General features: G+C 33.8%; 1 protein-coding gene across 6 annotated transcripts; it reads left to right on the top strand.

Annotated features, from left to right (window-relative positions):
• Nucleotides 1–1,856: 1,856 nt before the first annotated feature.
• Nucleotides 1,857–8,481, top strand: LOC141623751 (uncharacterized). Of its 6 annotated transcripts, none has more exons than XM_074439909.1 (9): nt 1,857–2,136; nt 3,265–3,319; nt 3,541–3,595; nt 3,781–3,847; nt 3,921–4,070; nt 5,323–5,397; nt 6,592–6,805; nt 6,901–7,326; nt 7,495–8,481. In XM_074439909.1, the coding sequence occupies exons 1-5, from the start codon at nt 2,118–2,120 to the stop codon at nt 3,971–3,973; spliced, it is 249 nt and encodes an 82-aa protein (XP_074296010.1). In that variant the 5' UTR covers nt 1,857–2,117; the 3' UTR covers nt 3,974–4,070; nt 5,323–5,397; nt 6,592–6,805; nt 6,901–7,326; nt 7,495–8,481. The 6 variants fall into 6 exon arrangements, with proteins under 6 accessions (XP_074296010.1, XP_074296006.1, XP_074296008.1 ...); XM_074439905.1 differs by having other exon boundaries at nt 3,541–3,847; nt 6,901–7,075; nt 7,172–7,326; XM_074439907.1 differs by having other exon boundaries at nt 3,541–3,847; nt 7,495–7,593; nt 7,978–8,481.
• Nucleotides 8,482–10,086: the final 1,605 nt, after the last annotated feature.

Raw genomic sequence — 10,086 nt, 5'->3', positions numbered from 1 at the left:
CAATCTTATAATAATGGTTGTAAGATTCTTATTGCTACTCCCTACATCCCTTATTTGACCTTTTTAATGACATGATCGTAATTACAGGATATATATTTTATTTTCACGTTAGTTATTTACTTGAAACTCTATTTGTTAGTCGTTGAGCATAGCCGTTTATATTACCAAAGAAAGTTTAACAAATTATCATGACAATTGTACCAAGCCGCGTAATCATGACCTGAATAATGTTGAGATAAGTAGTCATTATGTAACCTAGAATTACATCATAAAATATATGTTAACATAAAAAATAAACATTGAAACCAAAAAGTCATTATAAAGGGAGTGGTGAGACTAATGACACGGCTCACATGAAGAAAGAAATTTTCAAATTGAGAAATTTGATTAAGGAAAATTAATACATATTTGGTTTAATACATGGTTTAATACATGTGTCTCCTCAAATTGCTTGTCATGAAAAAGATGAGAGAATTTGTAATGTATATATACTCATCTAGATAATAGGATTGGTTTAGTTTAAGGGAAAAAAATATAGAATGCTAATAGGGTTACGTAGGACTCCCAAAAAAAAAAATTTATTATATCTTTTTTTTTAATCTTTTTTTTTATTAAGTGTTTTAAAAGCTTAAGAGCCAATAATATCGCTCCAATTTAATAGCCAATGAAATCGCTTCAAAAGTTCCTCTTTTAAGTATATATATTGATATTGATTTTAATCAAAATAAAATAAAAGAGGTATAAATTTATAAAATACAAAATTGCTAATTTTTCTTAAAAAATGACTTGATTACCTAGATTTTTTTTTAATCATTGGGTACCTCTTCCTTAGCCAAACAATCAAGGCATCGTCATATAGTTTATTTTGGGTGCTGATTTTCGCAGTACATATTTTACTTATCGCAATACACTGTTGAAAATTATACCCCTCTCATTTCCCCCTTTCATTTCCTCTCTCTAATATCTCTCAAATCTATTCTCCCTAATTTCACTCACCCATTACCCATATCCTCTAATTTCATGTACTATATTGATAAATTATTTTGATAAACATGTGTCATTATGTATTTCATTGATAGATTATTTTGACAAACACGTGTCATTATGTATTTCACTCACCCATTATCCTCTAATTTCATGTACTACATTGCTAAATTATGTTTACAATATTACAAATAAATTTTACGAATAAATATACTATGTACTACTTTAAAAAATAAGTGAAACAAAAAAATTCTAATACAAACAATTGACTGCACCTTTCTCTTAATACCACCACAATGAAGTACGAACAATGTGTTGATGACCAAATTTGACTGGATTGTTGATGATAAAGGGAGAACTAATGAACCATTGATTACATCATGCCAAGTTTAAAATCAGCAGTTTCCCAATTGTATACGTCTTTCAGAGGTCATGTCAATATTATCGTCGGCGACATTTCCATTGAATCGATTTAATTAGCATTTAGCAACAATGAATACAGGAATTAAATACGTGTTCTATGCTCGGATCTTCATAATTGAATAGTTTTGTGTATTCTTGAAGGAGGTAAAGAGTTTTTGTTAATAATAGAGAGAAGGTAGAGTTAATTAGGTTGTGGTATTTTTTTTTTTTTTTGTGAAGGGTAGATAAATGGAAAGTTCGATACAAAAAGTACTGTAATGAGTAAAAAATGTACTGCAAAAATAAATTACGTTTATTTTTTATTTGAAGAAAATATATATCTACACTCTTTAAAAAAACCCAAAACAAGGTTACTGTTCCCAGCACAGTAACTTTGTTTGTTTCTGCCCATTTTGCCCCTCGCTTTAATTGTTAAGCTTCTCCTTTTTCACTTCCTTTCTTTGTCTCTCTCTCTCTCTCTCTCTCTCTCATGCGCTTTCCTTCTTCTCCTCATTCTCATGCGCTTTCCTTTATCTAATCCCACCTGCGTTTCTTTTCTTCCCTACTGTTCAAGCTTCATCCTCATGCAATCTGATCTTCACTGTTCTGTCGTTGATTTTTCCCACTTACCCTGATTCCACCACTGATTCTTTGTTCAACGTTGTACCATAGTTCCTCTTCGAGATAACAATTCACTTATCAAATCGACAATAATGGCGATCACAAATTGAATGCGGCTGATACGAACAGGTAAGTTGCCATGTTGATTCTTGTCATTTTCTTCCTATATATGTCAACTATTGAGGTTGATTCTTGTCATTTTCTTCATATATATGTCAACTATTGAGGTGGATTATTGATTGTCAATTAAATGAAATAGTTTACGATTTTGTTTTTTTTTAGTTTAAATTGATTTTGATTGCATGTAATGATTTGGGACTTCTTTTTAGGTTTAAATTGATTGCGTGCGATAATTGGGGGCAATTTTAATTTCTGGGTTATGTTGGTGCTTTGCTTTTATTTTCGGTATGTGTTTAGATGGATAGAATGGTATGTAACTTTTGATTTACGATTCCTAATAGTATATACTCACTTATTTTCAGCTGTTTGTTTAGGCTGATCGGGTAGTAAATTCTTACTATTTATGTATTACTCCCTCTGACCCGGTCATTTGTTGTTCTTTTCCATTTTGGGGTTCCTCAGTCAATTGTTATCCTTTCAATTTTAGGATTACATTTTATGAGTAATTTGATCATTTACACTCAAATTGGTCCACTTGTCATCTTATAATTGGCCCTCTTCCCATTCCTTGATCTTTGTGCCAAAAGCAAAGGACAACAATTGACCGGAACGGAGGGAGTATTATTGTATTCAAAATGTTTGTAATAATTGTTTACTGTGAAAAAATATTGTTAGAAATAAACATCGTCAATTATATGATGTACTCCGTATGTTGTGTAACTTGACATGTATAAAATGAACCCTTGTTGTTCGAGAACATAGCATTCGAGAATTTGAGAACCAAGAACTGCCAATTACTGTTGTTTGTGTGCCGTAAATTTCTCAAAAAATGTGTTGAGTCTGATTTTGTGTGATCATCTTCAGAATATAAATTGTCGTGTGTATAGGTGATCTGCCAATTACTAGGTGCTACACTACATTTTCAAATTTTGTAGATTCCAGGTTCTGACCATGTGTTTTGGTCTGTGTATGGGTTGCCTTTGCTTTCTAAGTATTGATATGTAGGGGTTCTATTTGTACTGCTTGGTTCTTAAGCTTTTTAAATTCAAGTACACTTAATCTGCTATTAGAGAAAGGTTGAATGTTTACCCTGTCTCGGTTATCTGTTATGTATGAGTTATCGATCGCATTGTGCAGAAGAATCGGGATGGAACTTGCACAAATTATTACTTGGATTCATTCACTCATTTTGGTATGTACCTGCTTACCCTCCCTTTTTTCGGTTGGTGGGTGGTTTCTTCGGTTGTTTTGCAATGAGTTGCGTTAGATGACAGTTAAAACATTAAATTGATTGTAAATTTGGTGCTTGGTTGGGTGACTGTGTTGATTATATTCAACAGCCTAATACTTCAATTGCTAGATTAGTCTAGATTCATTGAGTGATATCTATTCCATTTTCTATGATTGGATCAGCTTGGGAGTTGAAGTCGCTGAGCGTACTGCTTCCTTGGTTGCTGGCTGGCAGGAGGTTGGATTCACACATGGTGTTTTGAACACTGACAACATGAGCATCTTGGGTCTTTCAATTGATTATGGCCCTTTTGGGTTCTTAGATGCCTTTGATCCAAGTTTTAGTTCAAGTACAACTGATCTTCCTGAGAGAAGTATTGCTTTGCGAATCAACCTGATATTGACTTGTGGAATATCGCGCAGTTTGCTGCAATCTTACAAGCAGTCAAATTGTTTGAGGAAAAAAAAAAGCAAATTATGTCATGGAAAGGTAAGTTTTCATCTGTACTTGTTTTCATTTCATAGTTTGGCATGTAAAGGAATAACTCATGTTACATATTCAGATATGGAATCAAATTCATGGATGAGTATCACTGTATCAAGCTATCGTGACTAAAAACCTTGGACTGTCGGACTGCCCAAATATAACAAGGAGCTAATCAGTAAACTTCTTATCATGGCTGTTGATAAAGTTGATTACACAAACTTCTGAGGTATTGGTTTATACCTCATGGCACTATTGTTTTGCATTTCTTTGATGAATCATTAGTCAAGTTATTAGAAATATTTTTCGGATCGTGATTGTGTAGATGCGCACATACCCGTTTTTGTTGTACTCAGGTGTGCCAATCGGATTGTTCAGTCTTTAATAAACATTCAAAAAGGTACTTGTGCTTGGAAATCGGGATTCTATTGTTGCTGGCAAGCTTCGGCAAATTGCTTAGTTATATACCTGATGACTTATTCTATATTAATTTTTCCATTTAAGTGGTTTTTGCTTCTTCTTGTTCCTGCTGGTGCTTTCCTTTCTCCGCATACGCACCCAGTTGAGTTCTTAAGAGATGAAAAAAAAAATTGCCCAAAGTTGTTTCGGCAAATTGGACAATGCCCACCATAAAACTTAAGAATCTAAGAGTTCCCCCTACCTGAACCTTTTCCGAGTCCACAATCACTACACGAGATGAACCCAGATTTGATCAAGCCTAATTTTAATTGTTTTGTGCCATGGAATATGTTCCAGACGTAGCAATACGCGGGGTTATTAGCCTGTCCTTCGTTGTTTATAAGTTTTAAAGATCGACTTCTGACCAATGTCTTGATGTTATGAGTTATACTGCTTGGATGTGGTGATTGGTGAGTGATGGTCGTGGTCGTGTGGAATTGTAACTCAATATTACACCAGTATAGCCATGAAGAGGTACAAAACGTGTATTGGAACTCTACCTGCTAGATGGTAGGCGAAGATTTCAAGGTATTGAGTCCGGGTTATTCTGATACCAAATCCCGGCTTAGCAATATGTCAAAATACAGGGTGGGTTGATTATAAGTGAATCTCGCCCTTAAACTCTTCTTAAGGTAGAAGTCTTTTGCGGTTGGCTAAGGTATCTTTTGAGTAGTGGGTAGAGTATTAAATACCGGCTGATCTTTGATCTTAGAATCGGCCGTCTTGACTTGATATCAGTCGGAGTGGCATAAATATGTATCGCTTTAAAATGCGGTAATGGAAGCATTTATAACTCGGTTGGTTTGTATCATTGTAAATCAAATTTATACAATTATTTGGGTTTTAGATGGATGATGTGTTGGGTGCTGCTTTTCAAATAAAAATATTCTATTGCTCAAGTAGTAGTTTAGTATCGTGCCGCATGTTTCTATTCTTGATTCATGATCTCGTCCCTACTTCCCTAGGTCTCTGGCCATAAAGAAGCTTTGCACTTTATCTTCTTTGTGTGTATTTTCTCACAGGTTGTCCAGTTTATGATAGCTTGAATGATCTTGGAGCTGACATCCAACTATGACCTCAAGTATGGGAGAGAAAAGGTATCTAGGAATTCCATTTTTTGTTTTGCAGTTAATAACATAATCAATGAAGCATCAAATATACTCCCTCCGTTTTATAGGAATTTCCCCATTTGATTAAAATACTCCTCACAAATCTTAAAAAATGGGGCAATTCCAAAGAAACGGAGGTAACATAGTTGAACTTATGAATGTCTTGGATTGAATGGTATGAGGTGTTGCATTTTATGTCTGTGTTCATTCAAAACCGTGCATGAGACTTTCATCTCGCACGGCCAGCGCCTTTAATAGTTTAATAGATAGGGATCGGAAAGAAGATTCAATTTTTTGAATAAAGTTGTTATGTATTGTACATGTATAATTGGACCTCCGATGATGCTATTTTTCCCACGTCTTGCCTTAGAAATGGTGATTCATCGAGCTAGGGCTGTCATGTGGTGTGCATTTGACTCCGCTTAATGTTGTTTTAATGGTATATATGCACTAGAGTGTTGTTGTCGTCTTCGTTGCAGATACTGTCTCAAGTAATATTTAGGAGGCATTAGGCTATATGAGTCATGAGCGTGTTATTATATATGGTAAATGTTCAACGCGTAACTGAAAGAAGTTTTATTTTGGAACAGTCATAGGAAAGTCAAACTGAGAAAGTTCGTTAGAATGAGGTAGAGAGCTTATGAAGTTGTTTATAGCTTTCTCCCTGAGATTCACAATCAAAATACTTTGCCAATCAGAAATGCTTAGTTCTTCCATTAGACGTGAAAAAGCGTTTTTGTGTCAGAATGAAACGAATTATGGAATAAACCAGATGAGGTGGTTGGAGACATCTGAACTGTTTCAGAAAATGGGGGTACATGAGTTCATCAATACCACGTATTAACACTTGATAAGTTAGATTTTCTGCAGTCGGATGTTATATGCTGAAAAGTGAAGCAGTGCAATATCATTAATATTCAGTAAGCGAGTATATGGCACCAAAACACTTGGTGGATATTAGGTTTCTGGGTCATATGAAAAGAAAAAATTGGTTATTGAGGATTTGACATTTGGAGATTATTAAAATTATCGTTTGTTACAAGTACTATGCTACAGATCCTAATTTGAGCACCAAATTAGTCTTTGATTACGTTAAAGGTGTTCAGATAAATGTTCTGATGTGCTATCATTGTTACGTAAATTTAAAAATTAGATTCATATTGAAATGTTCATATCTTACAGATGACTTGTACTTGATTGAAGTTGATAAAGTCTTAAGACTAGGTGGATATTTTGTTTGGCCTTCTCCTATTACCAATGCTCGTAACAAACGAAACTAGAAGAGATGGAACCTCGTCGATAGTTTCGCTTAGAGCCTTTGTTGGGAGTTGTTGTCACAACAGGAAGAAACGGTTGTTTGGAAGAAGACTGCCAAAAGAGGTTGCTATTTTTCGCGGTCAGTTATTTGATTGGTCTCTTTCTTATGAAGAGCATTAAATTTGTAGTTTTTGGGTATGTCATTGACTCATAGCTGGCTACCTTAAATTTCAGGAAACCTGTTACTATGCCTGCTGTATGCAGCAAAGGTCTGGATATTGAATCTCCATATTATCGACCCTCTAAACATGCATATCAAGTACTCGCAGCCCTCGATGAATCTCAGTTGAGGAAAGGTCAACTTGGCTTTTTAGAGCAAATTTAAATGAAAATGAGCTTCAACCTCATGGTACGTTTAAGGTTGTCTCCGTGTCTACTTATAATGGTTGATGGTTGATTATACTCCCTCCATCCCAGAAACATGGGTCACTTTTTGTTTGGTCAGATAGAGGTGTACAAAGACGCTTTGGTATACAACGGTGTCTATGAGATTTCTAAAGCTCCTATCAAAACCTGTGAAGAGAAGTGGAGAACAAGTCCGACCGGTTCAATGTCCACGTTGGATGCCTGTGATACAGACAATGTTATTTCATCTCCCAGGTAAAACAACGCCTTGAATTGCAAAAATGTATCAAAATGTATGAACTTAAAATTCACATCATATACCTTCCTCAACACATTTAATTGAATTGTCTGCATAATTAAGAATTATTGTCAAGTTATTACACTCTTGAGAAAACTTACCTATTAAAAATTCTTCAAATACAGGGTGACATTCAACTATAAAGTTATTGATGGCACATGAAAGTTGCCAAACATTGGATTTTACGCATGCAGGCCCCAAACATTTTCAAAATGAAACACTCGGTACGTTTCACAAATACATTACAATTTCCTGCCAAACAACAATTCATCAGCAACGACAACTTATAGATTAAAATATAAGAGTGATCTTAGTTAAGATCTCACTTTTTCCTCATCGGTTCACTTCAATAAGCTTATTGAGTAGCGAACCCATAAATGAGCTTATTAAGTAGTCTTTCAAAAACATAGACACAAGCAGTGACCATTCTAGCTATGGGGATTAAAGAACATGGATGCAGACTCTGTAGACACTCCCAGGGTAGCTGCTACTGACACGTTCCCCAAAACAGCAGAAAGTGCCAATACAAAAGCATCAACAGATATTGCTGACCAGGAACAATCCACACATAAACTTCAATGACAGCACGCAATGCTACATGAACACAGGCAGTGACCATTCTAGCAACAAAGAGACGACTGAGACAGTAGATGTAGCTACAAACACTCTAGCTAGCACTCAAGAACAGATTCAAACAGATGCTTTGCCTGCTGAACAACCTAAAATGGGATACACTAAAACTGATTCAACTCAAAATTGAAGGAGCCAAGAAAACAAATCCACGTCTTACTGCTCCCACTTCAACAGACCCCAAAACAGCACCATGATTACAGTAAGGTACCGAATAAAAACCCATCGACCATTATCTCCATGGAAGTCATGTATATTAAGAACTAGACTAATCTTAGCCTCCTTTTGGATCAGAGTAGTCGTGTTTACTAACCTCTTGAGAACACTGAAGCTTACTTAGTGAAGTGTTCTGTTCAAAAGCAATACACCCTTGCTTTTAATCCTTTTCATTATGTATATGACTCATTATGTTTCTCGTTAGTTAGATTGTTGATGCTATAGTGTAAACTTTTGCCATCAATTTATAGTTTTATTTCACCTTATTAACAGCGTCATATTACCATATACTTAAACAGTGTTGTCCACTGTTTATTTCGTAACCAAAATCATGTTTGACAACAGTATTAAACGACCATCATTCACCAACACACCAACATAATCCGCTCGGCATTCAACCGAATTGGGGCACCGCGCCCGGTAGGGCGCGGTGCAACAACTAATATAGTGAAAGGTTAAGATCTATATTACGTTAGTACAACACTTTAAAAAAGTATCGACTTATTTGAGATCTCTTTGTTTTTCTTAATGTAAACATGCCTTTTGAGATGTTCATCATTTTTAATACTTCTATTTTTTTCTTCTAACAAACCAATGTTTTTTTATGAAAATTTCAGATCTATTTGTAATATATTGGTTATGTTATATTTGGTTCATTTTATATTTGCTTGCATATATTTTAAAGTTTATATTTTTTCGATTTGAAAAAAAAATCTCCTTAATTGATTTTTTACGAAATTTTTCAGATCTAAAATATCATATCAGTATATTTTTTTTACTTTTATAGAAAGGAGATATTTTTTCGATTTAAAAAAAAAAACTCTCTTATTAATTTATTTTTAACGAAATTTTTCAGATCTACCTCTACTATATTGGTTATTTTTACAAAAATTCAAAAAAATGTCATATTAGTATTTTTTTTTTTTTGTTAAAATGTTTAGATCTAATATACTCCGTATTTGTAATGTTGTAGTATAATAGTCATGCTGATTTTTTGTTTGATTTACACGATAAATTTAACTACAAATTCCGGATGATTAATCAATATGCATTGTTCACATTTTATTTGTCCATGTTAGAAGTAGGAGGACGATTATTTGAAGATTTTATTAATTTTTTGTAATTGTAATTTATTAATGTGTAATAATTGTATAATGTATGGTTTTGAGTAATATTTAATCTTAATTAAATAAGATTAAGAGAGTAAAAAAACTAAAGAAGTGTAATTAATTCTATGGAGATCATGGAGGGGCCCACATCAAAAAAAAAATCTGAAAACCAACATCCAAAATACGCTATTTTTTTATTTGTTCCATACATTTGTAAAATTTTCATATAATACTTATTTAAAAATTTATATAATTTTGTATTCATACATTTTGAGACATCTTTAGAAGATACATGTTATCAAAAGTTAATAGCATGTACTATAAGAGATATATAAGGCATTTTAATTTCATCGACATATTTAAGTCAAAGACGAAAAGATTAGTTTCGGCCCCACCTAGGATTCGGTTCTGGCTACTGTTAGTTATTTAGACCATATTAATACTTATCTTATGATATTAAAATTACAAATTAATTTAAAGTGGTATAAATCTACATGCATGCAAATAAAAGTATAAAAGATGGTATTAAACCATCTTAAGACAAAAGTTCCTTACATTGTATAAGGCAAGTTTTGGGCACAACTCAAGGACTCCTTCCTTGATGTTGTTCTTGAGCTATGAAAATGGATGATCCTCCAAGACAACAAACCACCAAAATAGATGGTCTCCTAAGGAAGCACCCAAGAATCAACCCAAAATACTACTAAAATACTAACTAGGTATATGTAGTAGTAAACCTTGTTTATTGTATATTTGATGTAC

This window comes from Silene latifolia, chromosome X (genome assembly GCF_048544455.1).
Source record: "Silene latifolia isolate original U9 population chromosome X, ASM4854445v1, whole genome shotgun sequence".
Taxonomy (NCBI): domain Eukaryota; kingdom Viridiplantae; phylum Streptophyta; class Magnoliopsida; order Caryophyllales; family Caryophyllaceae; genus Silene; species Silene latifolia.
This window is presented reverse-complemented; position numbering and strand designations above follow the sequence as displayed.

Bases quoted from the DNA above. Each gene is read 5' to 3' on its own strand.
- LOC141623751 (XM_074439908.1), top strand. The intron at 3,320-3,540 runs GTATGTACCTGC...TGATTGGATCAG, and splicing joins GGATTCATTCACTCATTTTG to CTTGGGAGTTGAAGTCGCTG. The intron at 3,848-3,920 runs GTAAGTTTTCAT...TTACATATTCAG, and splicing joins GCAAATTATGTCATGGAAAG to ATATGGAATCAAATTCATGG.